Source organism: Sorghum bicolor, chromosome 2, assembly GCF_000003195.3.
Source record: "Sorghum bicolor cultivar BTx623 chromosome 2, Sorghum_bicolor_NCBIv3, whole genome shotgun sequence".
NCBI lineage: Eukaryota > Viridiplantae > Streptophyta > Magnoliopsida > Poales > Poaceae > Sorghum > Sorghum bicolor.
In genome coordinates this window covers 56,210,440-56,231,594 of record NC_012871.2, presented here as the reverse complement: position 1 = coordinate 56,231,594, position 21,155 = coordinate 56,210,440, and the positions used below count along the sequence as shown (strand labels likewise).

The window sequence follows — 21,155 nt, the reverse complement described above, 5'->3', positions numbered from 1 at the left end:
AACAAATTTATTTGGAGATATAAATATTGCACATATTTTCATAAATTTAATCAAACTTGCAATAAAAAACCCAAAACGACAGTTATTTTAGGATGGAAAGAGTACTCATTAATTACTCCATTATTAATTGTGTAGCAAGGTAGGAAAAACATTAGAAGAAAAAAAATAATAGGTAATTTAGTATGTACGAATTGGTTTGTATGAATATTGCATTTGGAAGAATTTGATTGTTTGTTGGAGTATTATTTTTGTTACGCTGATATCAACGGGCCCTGGACCTCATTTTAGTTCGGCTATGGGTCTCGAAAATATCAGGACATGCACATCGGCTGTCTTTGTGAACAACGGAAGAACCAGATCAGCCATGGAGAGCTCCTACAACAAAAATCATAAGTACACTTAGCAAAGATCACCCTACGAATGAACTCCGCACCTTGCAACTGCTTTTTAAACAAAATCTAAGCATTTATTGAAATGTTAATATGGTAGAAAATAAATCATATATTTTCATTTATGATATGCATATTCTGTCACTTGTGCTAACTGCTAATTGTAGATGAAATTTCAAAAACAAATTGCCAGTTCAATTGTAAATCCACAATAAAACCATGAGGACTAACCTCCTCAGATTGGTCTAAAAAATAACTCCTCATATCAAAATGGCTATAGAATGAAGTACTAAAAACGAAATGATCTGATTGTCTTGTTATTGATACAAGGACAATAAAAACTAACTATAAAAAAGAAATAAAGTAAACAGGTAACCTTAAAGTTGACATTCTGAATGCCAACATGGAACCATAATACTTCAAGGTCATCTATGCAGCACTAGCCATGAAGTCTCCATTTCTTGAAAGCAATCATTTCCATTGTTTATCATATCACCTGATGATATCACCACTGAAAGTGTTGTACTCATCCTCTATGTCATCTTCATCACTCTGTGCTATGCCTTGAAAGCTCCCATTGGTTTTTTCTCATGCTGAACAGTCTCCGCTGCTTTAGATTCAGTATCAACAATTTCTGATCTTGGTATTTAAAGAATTTAATTGCATGTACAAAGCTCACATGACTCTGTTCCTAGATTATCATGGATAATTTATCAGAAAAAGAAAACAAGATTAAGTTTGGCCTCTGTCGCAAACTTAGGAGTGGTGAAATGTATTGTGGAAGCTTATGAGCAATATATCTGCTTGAAGACTTTGAGACCAAATAAAAAACAACACTTCACAACTCATAAAACATGAATGCAAGGAAACAGTGGAGTTTGTAGTTAGTAAAAGAAAAGGATCCTAAAAGATCAATAACAGCAACAAAAGGTTATTACAAGACTCATCTGTTCAAGTTGGCATCATTCATCATTAATATTTTAATAAGATTACAATGATATTGCTGTCCAAGTGTATCACTAAAAATTTTCATGGTAGGAAATAAACAAGTCATGTTCAAAAGTCTAAATTTTTAATGATACAGATAAAGAATAACAAACAGATGAAGTTCATTTACCTAAGTTTTCGAAGCCGACCATGTTAAAACGCAAAATATTGAGAACAGAAAACTAAAATGTATGTCTATAACCCTTTAGTCTCAAACTCAAACATTTCAAGAGTGAAAGTGAAAATGCAGGGGACCATGAAATAGGATGTAAATCTTGAACACAATCTAATGTACACAGAAGATAAACTTCACAAAATTCCTTTTCACTGATGTCCATGGTTCAGCATAGACCGCTTTTTTCTGTTCTTCCAAAACTCATCTTTCTTTTCCTTCCTAGGTTTTAAGCCAGACTTGCCCCTAATCATCCCTTGTATGGCACTCTTATCCTTTATGTTCTTTCTTGCAGCCTTCACATCCAAAGTATTCAACAACTTTCTATATGACCTAGGATCAGGTATTTGCCCACTTCGGACCATCTGCTTGTGGTAGTAGAACGCCCTTGAGAAGTCACGAACACGGGCATACGCATATATCACTGTAGAATATGTAATGGAGTCTGGTTTTAGTTCCAAGGCTGCCATCTCTTTGAGGAGTTGGGGCAATTTGTAATGCTGCCCGCCTCTTCCATAAGCATTCATCAAAATGTTATATGTCATGACAGTAGGCTTTAAGCCAATCTTTCCAAACTCATATATAACATCCCTCGCCTGAAGATACAGCCCATGTTTTGCTAAACAATCGAGCACCACATGGAATATGACTCGTGTTCCACCAACCTTTTCATCAATCATAGTTTTCCATGTCTCCATTAGCTTCTCTGTGTCACCTGCTCTCCTAAGAGTGTTGAGTAAAGCTGTATACGTTTCTAAGGTAGGTTTAAGTCCTTCTCTTTTCATATCCACATATATGGTATGAGCTTTTTCATGCAATCCATTAACTGCATATGCAAAGAGTAGTGCATTATATGAAGAAGATAATGGCTTAATACCTTCCCTTTTCATCCTCAAGAAAGCATCTTCAGCCTTTCCACTCATTTTCTTCTGGCGACCATAGGCACTTATGAGACAATTGTACGATCCAGCACTCGGTCTTATACCTAAATCTTGCATCTCAAAAAGTAAGGATTCAACTACTTCTGTCTGCAATCTTCTACTGTAAGCATCCATAAGGATATTATAAGTTGTGGTTGTTGCTTGCAAACCTTTTTCTTTCATCTCAACAAAGAGCCCCTCAGCTTCTTCAATTTGGTTGGATTTGCAGTATGCCTTCATCAAAGTTTCATATATGCTTGTGTTTGATGCAATACCTCTCTTCTCCATTTCTAGCTGGATGATTAGAGCTTCCTTTTTTAGCCCATCAAAACAAAAGATATTTATCAAAGCCGCACCAACATCAAAGCTCCAGTTGACTCCTTTTCTGTTCATCCGTTGGAAAAATTCCCATGCATCCTTGGCAGATGCCTTACTCTTCTTCATAATATTAAGCATGATTGCAGATGTCCTGTGATCAGGTTGAACATTGTTCTTTTCCATTAGCTCAAAAACTTCCCAAGCACCATCGTATCTGAAGAAAGGTAGAAACAGGTTCATCATAATGAATACTAAATCATAAATACAAAGAGTAAATGTGGCACATTTTCTACCACTCCTATTCAATTTCGTCATTAGTTATAAATGTTGTTACCTACTTCATCTGAAGCGCCCTTGCATCATCATAAACTAGTCACTAAACTATGTTTCTGCTAGCAGTTTGCTATCTCCAGTGGTATATAACTCCATATACGTTATTCAGATTCTAAACAAATGGAAAATAGTGATACATTGATTTAACATAATCTGATAATCAGTTAACAACACCCATCTGAACTTTATTATCATGTTTTTCAAAGAAAAGCAATGGACACAAACTTACCAGCAGTTACTAACACAACATTTTAGAAATAATCTAGATTCTTACTATAAAAACAGCCCCAAAACACCTAAAATATTGCTCTTCCTTAGTGGACTTGACAAGCAAATGGAAGGCAGTTTTAGGTCATGTACACAGTGAGGGAAAAGGACAGTGAGGGCAAAAGGACATTAGGATGTTCTAGCATTGACATTCTTTCCTCTTATAAATGATAGTAAAGAATTGTCAGGGTCCAGTTCTTAACTTCAAATTAAGCATATGCCTCTTAGTTGTTGTACTGATCTTCTTTTGTCTTGTGTATGCTTTCTCAGATCAAATCTTGATAATCTTTAGTTCTTTACATTTGGAGCTTAATCTATTCTTTTTTCTCAAAAGGAAGAATAGCCAAGCATCTTTATACCATAGAGAGAGAGAACAGAGCCTTCATCTATCAGACTCTGGCATGAAAAATATTTCTGCCCACATTTTTCACAAGTAAACTCAAACTTTCAACTTAATACAACACAAATTCTTCCTTAACTCCCAAAACATGTCAGAAAGTTGACCACAGTTCTCTAATTAGAATCTTATTCACTCAGTCTGATAATATGAACTAATTAAAAGGACATAAGACATCTGTAGAGTATAAATATAGTCCTATTTATTACCTAATCAAATTTTCCTTTTCTCACATTTCATAGTACTAGTTAGCCATCACATGGTTCCAAAATAAGTCCACAAATCTTCAACCAAGTTATTATCTAAACTATGGAACATGTGCCAAGAAACTTAAAACTATCAATTTTCCACCACGCAGTGGTATTCACGATGAGAAGCCCACTAAATTTTGCACTATCAGTCCCTGACACCAAACAAGACAATACTCACCTCCTGCAGTAGGCAACGGCAGATATCGCTGCATTATAAAGAACTGCCTCATGGAAATCCCTCTCCATGGGTAACCTTGCCACAATCTCCAAGATCACATCAGCCATGTGGCACCGCCCAAGCGAAACAAAAGCCGTCAACCATGCCATTGGCGATATTGGCACCGGCTGCTTCTCCCGCAACCACCGGAACAGGTGGGCACAGCCCAACGCGAGCCCCTCTTCAGACATCCTCCACATCAATTCCATGTACTCCTCCTCGCTGAGGTTCCGGTGGCAGTATCCAGCCATGAACTCGGCGAATCCTTGTTCCCCCGCTGCAGCGGGGCACCTCGCAAAGGCAAGGATTTCTTCCATGGCTGCCGTGGTGGTGCAAACATCGCTGACCCCTTCTTGGCTTCGCAAGAAGGAGGTCAGGTCCAACCACTCGCATTCTTCATCGTCCTCCTCCTCTTCTTCTTGGTGTGGTTCCTCGCGCTGCGCTCGAAAGGGGCTGACAGGCGGGTCCCACTGGCCCACCTCCTCACCACCTCCCTCGTCTACATCATCCGAGGCGCCGCCATGGGTCGAGCCTAAAGATGCCAACGGGCAATATCCGCGCGGATAGTGGCTTAGCACGCCCGCGCCCGCGAGCAAAATCTCGTGCCCGCACCTGCGCCCGCCACCCGCCACGGGCAGCAACCTGTGTTCTCCCCGGCAGGTCAACCAGGACGGCGGCCATCCGGGGCGAGGGACGAGGACGGTGGCCGGCCGGGGCGAGCGACGAGGACGGCCGGCGGAGCAACGAGGGCGTGCGACGTGGAAGGCGGCTGGCGGCTGGCCGGGGCAGTCGACGAGGACGGCGGGGGGAGCGACGAGGACGGCTGATAGAGCACCGAGGGCGAGCGAAGAGGAGGCTCCCCGTCGTCCGGTGGCCGCGCCGCCGTGGCCCCCGCTCGAGGAAGCACGAGCTGCGCGCGCCCAGCCCTGGTGACGCGGGCGGCCATGGAGGGCGAGCTTCTTCGATCTCCTCCGATACTCCACGCTAGCGGGAGCGCCATAGGAGAATGGAAAGCTCTCGAGATGGAGAACGCGGTGGTGGACATGCATAACTTGATTCCTGGATGGGAAGAAGAAGAGGGATGTTTTTCTGTTTTGTCTGTTTTGAGCACTGAGGAGAGAGAGCGGTGAGACAGAGGGTGCGGTTCGGTGAAGGCTATCTCCAATACCTCGAAACTGGGTGCTCTTCCTCCATTTTAGCCGACTAAAATTATTTAGTTACTTTTTGCTGGTGACCAGTAAGACTAAACTATTTTAGTTTTTTTTAATCAAACCTTATTTAGTATCTAAAAATTTTCAAGATTTTCTATCATATTAAATCTTTAGACGCATGCATAGAGCATTAAATATAGACAAAAACAAAAAATTAGTTACACAGTTTGTCTATAATTTGCGAGACGAATCTTTTGAGTCTCGTTAATTTATGATTGGACAATAGCTGTCAAATACAAACGAAAGTGCTACAATAACCAAAGCCAAAAAAAATTCGCAAACTAAACAAGGCCTCAATGTGTTTGAAAGTTTAGCTAATAAAATGACTAAAGTTTAGCTAGCTAAAATTTAGCTTAGAGAACCAAACATATCTTAGAATTTAGGTTCCCCACACCAGATGGGTCACGGATTCAAAACCGCGCTTCTCTAGCAGCGAAGACAACCGAAGCTCCCTACTGAGCGCCAACCTGAGCTCCCTGTCGAGTACCGCCTCGCCCCTCGCCGTCGTTGTTGGGCCCGCGTCACCATCGTTGTCGGGGCCCCTGCCAGCACGGCCTTCCTCCCTCCGACGTTCTCTCTCAGCTCACACTCAGAGAGGCAGCCAAGCGGGCGGCTCCAGAGGTGCTCCCACGGCGCCACCCGCGTCGCTGTCGTCGTCGGTCCCCCTTCGCCAGTGAGCTCCTGCCGTGTTCCCGCCTAGACACCCACAACTGCTCCACCCCCCTACCCCACCACTATGGGCGTCAAAGACTTTGCGTCTCAGAGAAAGACGACGCAAAATTGCGTCGTTGCTAGTCTCGTACCTGAAATGCCTACTTCCTTTTGCATCTCGTGTTGGAGCCAGTTTTCTTCACCTATTTATATTACATTGTAGCACTACCTATTTTGGTTTGAGTCTCCTTTTGCATGAGCCGTTGGAGATAGTCTAGGGAGGGCCGGAGGGGAGTGGCTAAGTTGCGGATCTGTCGGTTTTGCGATTGTGACTAGGTTATTTCTTTGCCCATCATCAAATGGGCTAGTTGAAGTGGAAGTTGTTAGTGGCGAATCTAGAAATAGGGTAAGAGAGAGCTACTTGATATAAGGATTTCATAGGATGAACTCTAATTGATTTTGTTACCTCAAGAGCCCTTTATGTTTTTAGAACATTTACAAAATTGAACTGACTAGCTAACACTGTTTGGCGCTAGTATTAACACTATTTGGGGCCAAGTTAACACTACACGCCGCTATCTACCATGACGCCAATGGTGCGCAGCTGTGCACGTGGTTTGTGGGTTTGGTATCATTGTCAAATAATGAAATCAAACTATCAAAAACATAATTGTGAGAATTATTCGAAAAAAAGAAGAGAGAGAAAAAAAAAACAAAAAAGACGGGACAAGCGGCACGGACGCGAGCTAGGTGGCCTGCTCGTAGGTGCTCTTGCGCCACCAGTCGTTGAGCAGCACGTCGTGCTCGCCGCCGTACCTGAAGGGCTTGCTTGGCCTCGGGCTCGCCGGCCGGGCGCCGTGGCCACGACGATGAAGCCGTTGAGCCCCGCCGCCACGACGGCATGAGGTTCCGCATTGGGCTCCGCGTCTCACCAGAGCAGGTCGAGGCTCGATCGGCGCTCCTTTAGTGAACACAGAGGCATGTATGTGCATCTGCTATTATGGTCCGTACCTGAAACTTGTTAATCGTTGGTTAACTGCTATTTTAGTGATGGTTGCTGCTGCTCTGTAGCTCATATTTTGAACCTGAGACTATCTTTTTTTTTTCCTGTCAATATTTCGAACATGCTTAGCTCTGTAGCTCATATGGTTTACTGCTATTTCAGTGATGGTTGCTGCTGCTAGCCTGCTGCCTATTTCAGTAAATTGTTACAGGAGTGCCGAAGCCAAGTCAGGATGAAAAGTTGGAGAAAATCACCATTGTCATGATTTAGGCGCCCTTATCCCTGGATGTTTAAGTGAATTGAGAGAAAGGTTGTCTGAATATTTTTTTTCCCTGAAATGAAAATCTATCTAAATGCTATCTGCCTTTGCCTGAATGTTATCTGAATGAAAATATATCTGAATGTTATCTGCATTTGCCTGAATGTGCTCCCATCCCTGAATGTTATCTATCTGGATGTTTTCTGAAATGAAAAGGCGTGTGACACCGGTGTGAAAATAACATCATAGTCTGAATGCAACATCCGTGTCATTTTGTTAGTGTGACAACAGCACCAGTCTGCTGAAAAGAGTGTTCTGCTCCCATGTAGCATCAGTGATGTGCCATTGTGCATGATCATGGATTCAGAATTATTTATTCTCTCCTACAGCTGAAGTGATGGACTAGACATTTAGAAATTGTTCCATGGGTAGTTTCAAGAGTATATAGGTCTGCAGATATGGTCTAATTGATCATTCATGTCGATTGTGTTCAGTTCAGATATAATTTCAAATGACTACATAGTTTATATGGCATATTGGATCAACAACATCATGCATACATTACCTGTTACAGCTTGTCCTAGAAACAGTGAAATGAAACCCATACTAAGAAACAGTTTCATTTCTCAATCCAGTTCTGCAAATAAGCTGACGTGGCTGTCTTGGAAAGAGTGAAACGAAATCCACCATTGAGACTGACCTTAAAACAAGGTCATCTTGGTTTCATGTGCCGGTCTGTGCTGTAAAGTGAACTGTACCGTACGTTTGATCTCAATATTGCAATCCACTCAGTGGCTCCATGCTATTCCTGGACCCGTGGAATTGCAGACGTGCAGTCATGCGGGGACAAAGCCTTCAGCATTGAACTTTTACTGCTTCGGAACGGAACATGACCATCTGAGCCTCATCCATTAAAACTGCACCAGTTCAAATATATTCATTATTAGCATCATCCTCCACGTCCTCTTCATCAGCGCTGCTGTAAGTTTGCAAATAAGCTTCCTCCCCATCATCCTGGCACAGAAGCACCTCCAATCAACTTCAGTTGCAAGCAAGAATTTGGAAGGTAATAGTCCCAAAAGGCAACATCTGTTTGCCTTACCTCTACATCATCATCATCATCTGATGACAGGTCATCCTCAACTGTTTGAAGCAGCTTCAGATCCTGCTTTTCGCTAGCAACCTTTGTTTGTACCTGACAATGATAAAATATGGAATTGTATCGTGTGACTACATGAAATGAAACAGTAAAATAAATTAAAGTTCAAGAAATCTGATGCCTTACAAGTTGTGACTGCAACTTCCAGATCTTGCCTTGCAGACTAGAGATGTGATGCTTCAAGGCCTGAAAACCCAATGGATGAAAAGGTAAGTACAACTTACGCAAAAGGAACAAGGGAAGACCACAGTTTATGGTGGAGTTCCTGCGTGTTCAATAAAAAAAAAAGACTTAATAGTGGAGTTACCTCCCGCCTTTGCAGCTCTATAGAGCGTGCCAATGCTTGCCTCCTTGTTAATAGATTCCTAGGCTTCATGATTTGGGGTCGCCTGTAGTTTTTACCCCGGTAGAAAATGATTGCATATCCTTTACTTGTCTTGTCAAGTGAAATGAGAACACCTTCACTCTCAGCTTCTAAAGAGATTGCAATATGTTTCACTTGCGCGAAGCTCTTTCCCCTGACAATAATTTTAACCAACTCTCGGTGCTTCCAATGCAAATGCATGTTTTGTACAGTTCCATCAAAAACTTCTCGTCTGCCTGTGAATTTTTTTAGTAAATAGATGAGGTCAGCACATGTTCATATGAATTCTATATTGCAACTGTATAGTGAAAAGCATCAGTCGTACCAAGCATCAAAAAGGCCCTCATTTTTAGGCCAATTCTGCGAAATAAGAAGCGTTCCTCATCTGTAACTGTTTCCAAATCAGTTGGAAGCTCTGCTGGGGAAAGAAATTCCTGAACTTTCGCCAGAGCCCTCTCTGCTTTTGCAACTTTTGTTTTTGCCTGCAAGTCAAAAAAATTATTATAATTAGTATGTGCAATGGCTGCAGTGATATTTTCTTCATAATAGAGTGGAAAGTGTGATGCTGTCTTTAAAATGAATGATGAAAAGTGAAATTGGTAACTCGTTGCAGGTAGAGATTTTGTAAGACATACTAAAATCAATTTTCTCTTCAAGTTCTTCAAAAGAGACGTGTGCTTCAACAAAGACAAACGCTTCATCTCCTCTTCCCTCTGCTTGTCATTAAGTGACATTCCCCATCGAGATTTTGCTTCTGTAGTTTCTGTCAGAGTACCAGCAACTAGAGGACCTTTTATACCCTTGGGGACAGTTATAATAGAGGCTGATGCTTTAAGCCGAGCCAGCTCTTCCTCATCCTGTTGAGTAATGGCTTGTTCTTGCTTCTCCACCAAGACCTGCCTTACTTTAGGTGCTATGAAATCATTGCCCCTGTAGAAGACAATGTACTCCTTGTTCCTTGACAAGAGCACTCCTCCTGTCAATTTCTGCAAGTGTTTTGTTACACGGACTCAAAACACTCACCAGGTGTAATATGCAGCAAGAATTCAATTACCAACCAAGCAGTTAATAAATCATACACAAGAACCAATTAAAGGATACACACCAAAAGATCTATCAATGGATGGTCTATAGCACCCCTTGCAGAATTGTACCTTGCAGCACTCTCAGCAAACCAGACTTTCATGGCTAAACAAATAATAAGCAGAAAAAATCCTAGGAGGTAATGGCCAGAACATTGTATCATCAGAAGATAGTAGAGCAAGAGAAGACTAGATACATATAAAGCAAACTTATACGAATTAAGCAAGCTAACCTCATATATTCTAGATTGGGTATAGACGCTTGGTTATCAGATAAATGTAACATATACTGAAATTTTATATAGTTTTACCTTGATTTCTTCTGCCATTCTATCATTGCATGTGTTTGGAACTCCTCTCTTGATGGCAATCTTTGCAATAGCACTTTTCTCCCATAATTTAACCATAGCAGCAGCTAAGCCTTGGTGTTCTCTGTTTCTCCCTGTCAACCGACAAGTACATACAAAGGGTTGAAATTCATTAAAGATCGAATAGTATTTAGTCAAATCATCCAATTCAGATACAAACTCCAATACCTAGAGCGAAATGAGGAGCAGTTTGCCTTGAAAGTCTACGCAGAGTTGTCATTTCCTTATCTCGAAGAGTGCTCTTAATCTTGTAGGGAAGTACTCTAAATGGAGGTTTGTAGCCATGCACTACACCAGGAAGCAAGTCGGCATCAACAGGGACAGGGCCGCGACCAGACCAATCCCTGTACCGTGGTCCCAACTGATCCAAGAAGTTATCAATATCAAATGTTTCTGAGGATTCTAGAGAAAAATTTTCAGTAGACGTTAAGCGCTTCGCACCAGCTTCTCTTGAGTCCTGCAAGTTGTGACCACCATGGCTCGATACAGCACTACTAGCATCATCAACTTCCTTACCAGAATCAGTTTCTATGGATTTAGCATATGACTGCACACATTGAAGGTTGTAATTCATTCCCCTATACAAAACAACTGATCTCCCTGACCTCCATATAACAACTCCCCCAGTCCTATCCTGAGTGACAAAAGCAAAGATCACAAATTCTAATCATTTTTCATTGGACTGAAAAAAAAAACTACAGATAAAACCCTTAAATTAGGTACCTCTAGTAAATCATGAGTTCTCTTCATGTTCAGGCTTGGAGGGCCTTCAAACCTCATCTTGACCACCTCATCCACCTTCCATTTCCTGTGGATGCTCTCCACAATGTCTTGAGTAACCCCTCCTGGTCCAACCTTTATCCTCTCCTTCATCCTCAATGCCGTGTCCCTAAGCCTCCGCAGTTCAGGCTCTGGAATAGTCCTCTCGGCCAGTTCTGTGTTGCTGCGCCTCCCCACCCTGCCACCACTGAATGCCTCATCATCCTCCTCTTCCCTTTCCCATGGCAGGAGTACAGGGCCCAATTTCTGGACAAAATCTTCAGCATTTGACAGCTCAATCGCGGCATTCGGATCGCTTTCCTCCATCGAACCCCTCAATGTTTTAACTATGGTGTTTACGCTGCCCTGCCTCATACTCCTATCGAATCTGCCACCGTATGAATCTCTATCTGCTGACAAATCCACCTCATATGAAGAATTCACAGTCGGTGTGGCATAATCATCATACAATTGCTCTTCTGAACTCCCAGTAGGAAGCTCCTCACCATCGTCGATCTCTTCCTTATCCCTATCCTCCAAGCTCAGCTCATCATCAGAAACATCACTCATGTCCATCCCTTCCTCCCCTTCTGCCACCGGACCAGAAACCCTATCACTGGTCGATTCTTCCCCGTGAATCCACGGCGCAGAGACTGGCTGGCTCCCAAGCAGATAGCTCGGCCGAAAATGCGATCCATCGTCCTGCTCCCGCGCCGCTTCGCCCTGCACCGCGGTGGTGTCCCACGCCCCTTCCTCTGCTCCAACTCCGTCGTCATTAGAGGAGACGCCGCCAAAGTAGTCCACGATGGAGCGCAACGTTGCGCTTGAACCTCCACCACTGCGGTTTCGGCCGCCCGCACCACCACTTTCTCGGCTATCCCGGTGCGGCAGCGAAGGCGACTGCTGCTGAGGCTGTTCCCAGGGCACTGAGGCACGCTGGGAGGGTGCCCTGGAGGACCAGCGGCGGAGGGCATGTTCCTCAAAACTCGGCTTGAGGGGCCTGCTCTTCTTCTTACTCTTCCTTCCACCTGCGCCGTCCGACGCCACCGGCGAGGAGGCCGAGGGAGAAGACGCCGATGCGGGAGGAGAGGAGGAGACGCTTGCGGTGGCGGTGTTAGTTCTGGTGCATCTGACGCAGGGTAGCCGTGCTGGTCGGAGAGCGGAGAGAAAGGGAGGGGTCGTGGACAGAGCGGGAGGTGGCAAGTGCAGCGCCATTGGAGGTGGGAAAGGAGGAGCTTGGGTGTAGGAGATGGCCTCCTGACTGACGAAGGCGAAGGCCGAAGGGATATGGAGGGCCAGGGCTTTTTGACGGGCCTTGGGCTTTTTGGACCCTTATTTTAGCTGTGGGCTGCCATTGGATGATTCTTTTAAAAAATCATTTTCCTCCCTCAAGTTTTACGAAAAATCGTTTTTACTTCCTAAACTCCGAAACCAGGCAAACTACCTCTCTCAACTTTTAAAACTATGCTTTTTACCTTCCTGGCCTGGTTTTCAGCGGTTTTATCTTTAGCTTTTTTATTTATTTTGGCTAATTTTTTTAAAAAAATCATAGTAAATCACAGAAAAACTATAAAATAGAAATTTTAATTTTGTTGGACTCCACATGAGTATATCTACACAATGAATATTATAATATGCTATGTTTTAGTATAAAGTTTCTACTGTAAATTTTGATCTATTATTTTCTATAATTAATTAGAATAATGCATAACCATAGTTTTTATAGTCCAATTATGGTAAAATTTTTATTATGGCCTAATTATTGTATATTTGGACAGTAGTAAAATTTTATACTCATTGGATCATGTATAACTTAATTATATAATTATTTAGGGTTTATGCTTGTTAAATCTAAATAAATCTATAATTGAGTTATACTTATCCAATAAGTATAAAATTTTTACTCCAGTTCAAGCATATATAATAATTAGATGACCATAAAAATTTACGAAAATTGGACCATACAAACTATAGTTATAATTATTCCAATTAAATACAGAAAAGAATAGATCAAAATCTATAGCAAAAACTTATACTAAAGCATACATAGTGTATATTTACCGTGTAGATCTACTCATGTGGAGTCCAATAAAATTGGATTTTCCATTTTATAGTTTTTTGTGATTTACTATGATTTTTCAAAGATTCAGCCATAATAAATAAAAAGAAAAAGACAAAACCGCTTTTAACCGGACCAGGGAGGTAAAACGTATGATTTCAAAAGTTAGGGAGGTGGTTTTCCCAAATTTGAAGTTCAAAGAGGAAAAGCGAACATTCTCAAAAGTTGAGAAAGGAAAAGTGGATTTTTTTTCCTTTTTTTGAGAGCGGGGGAGGGGACCCATTGGATGATTCTAAACAATGTCACTAGAATCTATATATGATCATAGCTCAAAGTGATGCTATGTTCATACCAAATATGATAAGGTATGAGGTGGTTAGATGACACTTGTGTTGTCATTAGAGTATTTTAGGTTATAAACATAGATTAATTATAATAGATAACGAGGGCATATCCTAGTAAATAAACACCCAAATAATGTAATATAATATTCAAATCATTCTATGCTATGCACCTAAGGTAGAACATGATTTATTGAAAACTAAAATTGATTTCATATTTTTCTATGCCAAAACTTTTTTTATTTTTTCTCTTGAAAGAGCAGGAGAACAACATATCACTGTATTGCTAAGAAAAAAAAGGAGAACCCTTACAGAACACCGCACATACTAAAAAAACTACAAATCACTTTTGCGCCAGGACAAGAAAAGGATACGAACACAACCTAAAGAACACACACTAATGAGATGACTAGGCAAAAAGGTAAAAAAAATACCTTTAGCCCCAACCAAACCCCACAAGTTAATTTCCTCGCTAACAAGCAATAAGGCTATGGCCAAACAAGGAGGTACACCATCAAAAACAAATCTATTGCAGTGATCCCAGATGGTCTAGACACCAAGAATCACAAGCTGAGTTGAGGCCTTTCTGTAGTTATCTGCCAACAGAGAACCCTTCTCTAATATGAAGGGCAAGGATATGTAGACCTACTCTTTGGAATAACCTGAAACAAAAATCTCTTTGTAATAAAGACACAAAAAAGAAAAAGACAGTTTATGGATTCCTCAGCTTGATCACAATGAGGACATCTCCCTAAATGACCAAGCCCTCTTCTTGACAGTCGGTCGGCTGGCCACATGAAGAATTTACACTTGCCATGAGCCCAAAGATCTAAATCCTTTGGTAAGGCCCAAAGGAGCCCAAGATTTTCTATGACTTTTTTTTAGAAATTAAACCGGATTTTAGATTTTTATAAATATATAATAACATAGTTCAATTTGCAGTACCACCAGTCAGTTCTGTGAATGAAGGGAAAAAAAAGACAACGCTCCAGCATGCTGACACAATCATCGTCCATTTTTACCTTGCAGATTCATGTTACTGAATGAATACTTCTACAGACAACGACAACATGTTTCATTCTTTTTTGAATAAAGTGCACTAACGGTTCTCGAATTTGTTTTTTCTGTATTATCATGATCCCTAAATTCTCAAATCGTTTGTTTCGGTCCTTAAACTTGTCCATCTATGTTATCCTACTCCTTACTCTCAAATCATTTGTTTCGATCCTTAAACTTGTTTGGTTGTATCATCTAGGTCCCTAAACTTGCAGCGCACACGTACCTGTTTAGGTACTCAAATTTGTTTGTCAGTTATGTCATCCCGGTCCCTAAGTACTATAAACTTGTAAATTTAATATATATTTATAAAACTACCTAAAAATTATAAATCTAGTTTTATTAGACTCCCGATAGCATGTACTTTAAATTAGATTAAAAGAAATCACTGTGTACTTTCTATTAATGAGTACATGCTATCGGGAGTGATACATGCTTTTAACTACAAAGTTAAAAAGAAAATATACATGCTTTTTACTACAAAGTTAAAAAGAAAGAAAGTACATGGTGATTTCTTTTATTCTATTTTAAAGTCCATGTTAACAAGAGTCTAACAAAATTAGATTTATAATTTTAGGATAGTTCTATAAATATATATTGAATTTATAAGTTTACAGTACTTATAACATTTAGGGACTGAGATAAAACAACTAAACAAGTTTAAGAAGCTAAATGGGTGCTCTACAAGTTTAGAGAAGTTTAGAGAACAAGATGATACAACCGATCAAGTTTGAAGACCTAAACAAACGATTTGATAGTTTTAAGATCATGATAACACATATGAACAAGTTTAAGGACCGCCAGTGTACTTTACTCTTCTTTTTTAAACCTCTCATCTAGATACAACCGTAGCATCTGTTCATGTACACACACCCATGCTACGCACGCACACCACACCATACTCTAGCCTTGTTTAGTTCGCGAAAAGAAAATTATTGGGTGTCACATCGGATATTCTGGCATACATTTGAAATATTAAACGTAGACTAATTAGGCTTAAAAAATTCATCTCATGATTTACGATCAAACTATGTAATTATTTTTTTCATCAACATTTAGTGCAACATACATGTGTTAAAAGATTTGATGATTCGATGCGTTAAATGAAAAGTTTTTAGGTGCAAAACTAAACAAGGCCTCCATGCACTACAAGACCTACTACTACACAAACAATGCCAGAATCATCGAAAAATGGAGCCCCTTTCAAACTTCATTAATTATTTAAAACATGGTACAACGGGGTTCCATTCAAACTTCATTCATAAACGGAGCAGAAATTTTCTAAAAGAAAACAGCAAGAGCAAATGCAGCTTGCTGTAAACATCAGAAAGCCGACAAGTACAAGATGAACTGAGAACAGAAGGGTACGGCAGAGGCAAGGCAGAGGTGTTCATAACATAGAGCTAACAACAGTCAATAATGTTTTAGTAGAGCCTGCCACAGCAATCCGAGGCGCCACAGTAGCAATGTTTGACCTTCTCCTCGTGATTCTTGTCATAGACCTCCCCTACACTATAATTATAATGGTAGGTCAGCTCCTGTAGCGGCGGGATATTCTCAACAGCAAAAAGCATAACATGCGGCATCCTCATGTCATCATGGTCCCAGAGAACATTTTGAGCATAAAGGTTTGGTGAACAACTATGGTTGATAAATCTTCCCACATTGCCGCACTCAGCTGCATCTATTGTGAAGCCTTCCATTGTCTCAGAGGACGAGGTAGAAGATCCTACACCAACCACCGACTTCAGCCCCTCCCAAAGTTCTTCATCATGGTAGTTATTACCAATATCAAATAGATACTCGTCATTCTGTCTCTTTTCAGCTTCTTCATCTTTCAATAGCTCACCAGTATACTCGCATATGAAACTGCCTGATGATATAGAACTGAGGGATCTTACACCCCAACCTGTCTTCCCTGTCTTGAATATTTCTAGTGGAATTTTGATACCATGCTGACTCACCCTATTGTGGCATGTTGGCGGGCACCTGCATGTAGTGGTTAAAATTGGTTAGCTCACATGTATAAAGCTAGATTACTATCTCGGTTTGAAGCTAATTGTCTGGTGTGTATCAATATGTTTGCTTGTTGTCAAAGATCTCCATAACTTCAGGAGAATAGCTAAACTCTGAAACCATTTTTCATATGCCAGACACCAGCTGTTGTTCTTAATGTTTCATAATGTGTCACTATCATCTGGACCTAAAACCAGCAATAAGCCTTAATGTAACATCAGATACAAGTTCCAACGAATAGGAATATTTCTCATGGCTTGAAATTCAAATACAGGAACTTCAAAAACCCAATAGAAAACTAAATAACAAATGAATATTTTCAGGTTGACAGTTATTTGGATTACTTAAGTCTTTGCACAGCCATACCTGCATGATGGACCACACTCATATATGAGAGGCCTGGCCTCAACAATCGCACCGTTGAAATTGAACGGTATTTCCCCTCCATTCTTCACTGCACAAGCACAACTAATAGAGTCTGAGCAGCCGTTTGTACAGTTGCAACCCTTTGGAGGTTCTTTTTCAAACAAAGCTGGATATATGACTTTGGTGATGTATTTAAATGGTGCTGGCTTCATGTCATCAATTGTGTTGATGACACATATGGGTATCCTCTCGGTTCCTTGAGATATATCAGGCAAACAAAGACCTTCACGAACTTTGGACTTCCTTGTTGCCTTAACTGCATGTAGGGCTAATTCAGGTTGCCCTGCAATCCTCTGTAACTTGTACTTGAAGACCATCTCACCTTTTGGGCCTTCTTGCCAACATTCCAACACTTCATACAACCCATCATATGTAAATGTTGTAGTTTGCTTGCCTTTAGAATGACCACCTTCACTTCTACTTTGGCCTTTGAACCCATGAATCACACGAACTGGGGATTTGGTTTTGATGCAATTCTTCAAGGCAAGATTGCCCCGCGCAAGCTTTTGATCATCTCCTCCTTTATTCTTGCCAGCCTTTCCTCCGGAACCAGTGTATATTAGTTCCCCCGAGCTTGATAATTCATCAGGATAGCCACCGGAGGCAACGATACTTAAAGCAACGGGGACACCATTCACCTTAGCATCATCAATACCTCCTTGCAATGGGCGATGGAGACCAACTATGGACAACTCAACTCTAAAATGAAATTCATCGCCAACTTCAACACCGGGAATATTTCCCACAACGGCCCCAATCTTTTTATAGATAGGGTCGCTCTTTAGTGCCTTAGCTGCTTCAAGGTCAATCCTCCCAACTTTGCGTTTACCTTGTTCCTCAACTTGTGTAAGCTTTCGATAAGTCGCCTGGAACAACTGGAGCAACTTCCTAACTTTGCTTCGAGCATCTATATCATGGTCCCTAGGTTGCCTGTGGTGTGACCCGGAAGGAATAGACGGAAGAACCGTGACACATATTTCTCGCTTTTCTCCATACACAACTAGAGCCCTAGAGTTGTCATCATCTTCCAAGTTAATGTCATCATTGCCATCCATTGCCTCATCATTGCTCACTTCAAAAGAGGCCACTTTTCCTATTGGTATACCATTTGGAGTAGCATCTAGCTTGTTCATAGGAACAAGGGACTTGGAAGTACTAACAATAGATTTTCTTCCTTGTGTCTCATTGTCATTCATTGTCTCATCATTGATCGATTCACTAAAATCCACTTTTCTTGCTGGTATATCTTTTGGAGTAGCATCCTTTCCCTTTATCTTGTTCCTAGGAACAAGAGACTTGGAAGCACTAGCAATAGACTTTCTTCCTCGTGTCCAAGGGCAATTGTCGGGAGCCATCAATGCTTGTACAACTATTTGGTTAGGCTCTTCAATTTGATTAGTTGCAACATGTTTTCCAAGCTTGGACTCCCTAGCGGATGAATGCAAATTATCCTTGCCGATGCCATCACCCTTCAACTTACGAGCAATCTTCTTTTGCTTTGTGTTCATATTTGAGCACGCCACTTCCTTTTTAGCACTCAAAGTCTTACTTTCCATCTTCCCACCTGCAGAGGCCCCTGCATTACCAAGCAATCCAACATTCATCTTGTCACTATCCAACCTCTTTACTTTTGTCTTTGAGTCAATGGAATTGCTCAAAGGTGTCCTAAGATTACTTCTTTGCAAGCTTCCATCAAGTTTATTTTTCATCTTATCATCCACCACTTCTTGTGCTACCTGCTTCCCTTTATGTGCCGAGAGTTTCCCCTTCATCTTCCCATCAGAAACATTCCTTGGTGTAGATTTTGGAACAGCATTTCGCTGGTCACCATCTTGTTTGGTACCAGCAAAATCATCTCGAACTTGGACCCTATTGTGAGCCTTGCTATGTCCTTCATCCACTATTTTCTTGCTTTCCAATTTCTTATTGGGGGGCTCTAGTGCTAAAGTTGGAGAAGTTGACTCTCCTAAAACCAGACTTGCCACCAAGGCATCACCATTGTTGGCAGGCGTGGCTTCTGAAGGTAACCACTCATCTCCACTGCCTGTGGTTTTAACAGAAGACCTCACACAACCAGGAGGAAATGTGCTTATAGGTGAGACGTCCAAAACAGCAGTGTCTGTTGTGGTAACAGTAGCCCTTCCACAGCCAGGAGAAAATGTGTGTACAGGTGAGCCCTTCAAAACTTCACTGACTTCGGTGGTAACAGCAGTCCTCCCACAGCCAGGTGGAAATCTGCGTACGGCTGAGACCGCCCTCTTCTTAGGAGGCGGATTCAGAGAGGATTCCAACCACCGTTTCGTTCTCCTTGCTGCAATTCCATTTTCCTTTCTCTGTAACTCACTGCCACCTGTTTTGTTTCCAATCTCTGTGACATCCCCATTAACAGCAACCTCCTGCCCCACATCACTGCTGCCACCACCTCCCTTCTCCTCGGCCACCAACAAGCCATCCCCTTTGTCACCGTTCTGCACAGAACTAGCACCAACAATGCTACAACTCCCCAGCAGTGCTACCGTTGGCACCACCACCTGCACCACCCTGTTCCCTTGCTGACCATCTGATGGCAGCTCGCCTGCATCGCGCAGCAATTGTGCCTCTCCGTTCTCACCACCGTCTCCATCCTGCCTAGCCCTCTCCGGCCCTGACTGAGGCAGCACATGTGGGAGGGCGCTGCTACGCGCTGCAGGTAAACTAGCCGCCACAGCTTCCACCTTATTTTCCTCTGGCTGAGGCAGGGCGCCATTCTGATCCACAGGCTTCTCCGATCCCTCCTGCGGAGGCGGGGCGCCGTTCTGACGCACAGGTGAAACCGTGGCGGTGGCAACGGCCTCCTCCACCTTATCCGGGCATCCGTTCTGAACCGAAGGCGAAATGACCGCGGGTGCGGCCGCCTCGTCGACCCTGCCGCCGACAACGGTGGAGGCGCCATCCACGCCGTTCACCTCAGGACCAGCCGCGGCCGCGGAGGCCGGCGCGGGCGGGGGCGCAGGGAACCGACCACACCCGGGCGGCCAGGACCGCTTGGCGGAGACCCTCGAAGGTCTCAACCTGCGCCCCGCCGCGGCCGCGGCCTCGGCTGGCGGCGCCGGCGGCTCCACACCGGCAGCCGGCATCCCAAAAACCTGCAAAATCCGGATCGAATTAGAGGACCGATTGTCAATCGAATCGCCCGCCGCACCCGTAAATAACCGCAATCCAAACCCTAGAGCCCCCATCCCATCCCCACCATCGAGTCCGCATCCGGCAAACCTTTTCCTTTCCCGACAGCGCAACCGAACAAGGAGGAGGAGGAGGAGGAGCGCGATGGGCTCACCTTTTTCTTTCCACCGATAAATATGCGCGCAGGGGCCGGCGCGAGATTACTCTGCCACGGCGAGTTTACGCGGAGGAAGAGGAGGCCGCGGGGAGGCGGATCTCTCCCGAGGAGGAGGAGGAGGGTGGAGCGGAATGGGAAGGCACGCGCGCGCCCCCGGGAGGGGAGGCTCGGCGCCCTTGGAAACTGGAACGCTTCAGTTTCGGCTTTCGGGGGCGTCTGCAGAGCGAGAGCGGGCGGGCGCCGGGCGGTCCAGCAGCCCAGGACAGCAGAACGACAACCGATCTCTCGAGCATGGGAGGGAGGATAGAATAGAGGTGCTTTCCTTTTTCTCGACCATCAGAAATTTAGCAAATCTTCATCGTATCAGATAATAATAATATAATTATATACTATGTATATTATGTCTATACATTATTTATCTTCCTAATATATATATATATATATATATATATATATATATATATATATATATATATATATATATATATATATATATATATATATATATAGCAAACGTTTATCGTCGCTAGCTAACTCGTATCAGCGTGGGTATGAGTCTAGATCACATATGAGATACGCAGGACGCGTGTTGTCCTAAACCGTATAAACACGGGTCATAAGCCCGGATCATATACGAGATATGGAGGACGTAGATATAGTTTGGAAAGTAAAAGGTAGGACAAAAGAAATTCTCCTATGATCCGAGAAGGTGGATGAAAAAAAAGGTGAAAAGATATTTCACATCTTTTTTAATATTTAGTATAAAAAAGATATAGATAGATAGATAGATAGATGTATGTTACATTTTTTTAGGAAAAAATTATCATATCC

At 42.4% G+C, this 21,155-nt stretch overlaps 3 protein-coding genes across 11 annotated transcripts; all 3 read right to left on the bottom strand.

Annotated features, from left to right (window-relative positions):
- LOC8055577 (pentatricopeptide repeat-containing protein At5g50280, chloroplastic) lies at positions 1 to 5,439 on the bottom strand. 8 transcript variants are annotated; one of them, XR_002450328.1, is made up of 4 exons: positions 4,213 to 5,439; positions 2,426 to 3,000; positions 766 to 999; positions 1 to 375 (listed from the first exon to the last, which is right to left on the bottom strand). XR_002450328.1 is itself a non-coding variant. In XM_021454403.1 (3 exons), the coding sequence occupies exons 1-3, from the start codon at positions 5,298 to 5,300 to the stop codon at positions 359 to 361; spliced, it is 1,680 nt and encodes a 559-aa protein (XP_021310078.1). In that variant the 5' UTR covers positions 5,301 to 5,439; the 3' UTR covers positions 5 to 358. The 8 variants fall into 8 exon arrangements, 6 of the variants coding, with proteins under 6 accessions (XP_021310078.1, XP_021310077.1, XP_021310075.1 ...); XR_002450329.1 differs by having other exon boundaries at positions 3 to 375; positions 886 to 999; XM_021454403.1 differs by lacking the exon at positions 766 to 999 and having other exon boundaries at positions 5 to 375.
- LOC8055576 (CRM-domain containing factor CFM3, chloroplastic/mitochondrial) lies at positions 7,821 to 12,389 on the bottom strand. Of its 2 annotated transcripts, none has more exons than XM_002460069.2 (9): positions 11,072 to 12,389; positions 10,517 to 10,982; positions 10,292 to 10,422; positions 9,534 to 9,884; positions 9,224 to 9,380; positions 8,842 to 9,134; positions 8,661 to 8,720; positions 8,478 to 8,570; positions 7,821 to 8,389 (listed from the first exon to the last, which is right to left on the bottom strand). In XM_002460069.2, the coding sequence occupies exons 1-9, from the start codon at positions 12,320 to 12,322 to the stop codon at positions 8,303 to 8,305; spliced, it is 2,889 nt and encodes a 962-aa protein (XP_002460114.1). In that variant the 5' UTR covers positions 12,323 to 12,389; the 3' UTR covers positions 7,821 to 8,302. The 2 variants fall into 2 exon arrangements, with proteins under 2 accessions (XP_002460114.1, XP_021310097.1); XM_021454422.1 differs by having other exon boundaries at positions 8,478 to 8,558.
- LOC8055575 lies at positions 15,745 to 20,576 on the bottom strand. Its single transcript, XM_002460068.2, has 3 exons — positions 20,322 to 20,576; positions 16,946 to 20,130; positions 15,745 to 16,552 (listed from the first exon to the last, which is right to left on the bottom strand). Exons 2-3 carry the CDS (start codon positions 20,119 to 20,121, stop codon positions 15,988 to 15,990), a joined length of 3,741 nt encoding a protein of 1,246 aa, XP_002460113.1. The 5' UTR covers positions 20,122 to 20,130; positions 20,322 to 20,576; the 3' UTR covers positions 15,745 to 15,987.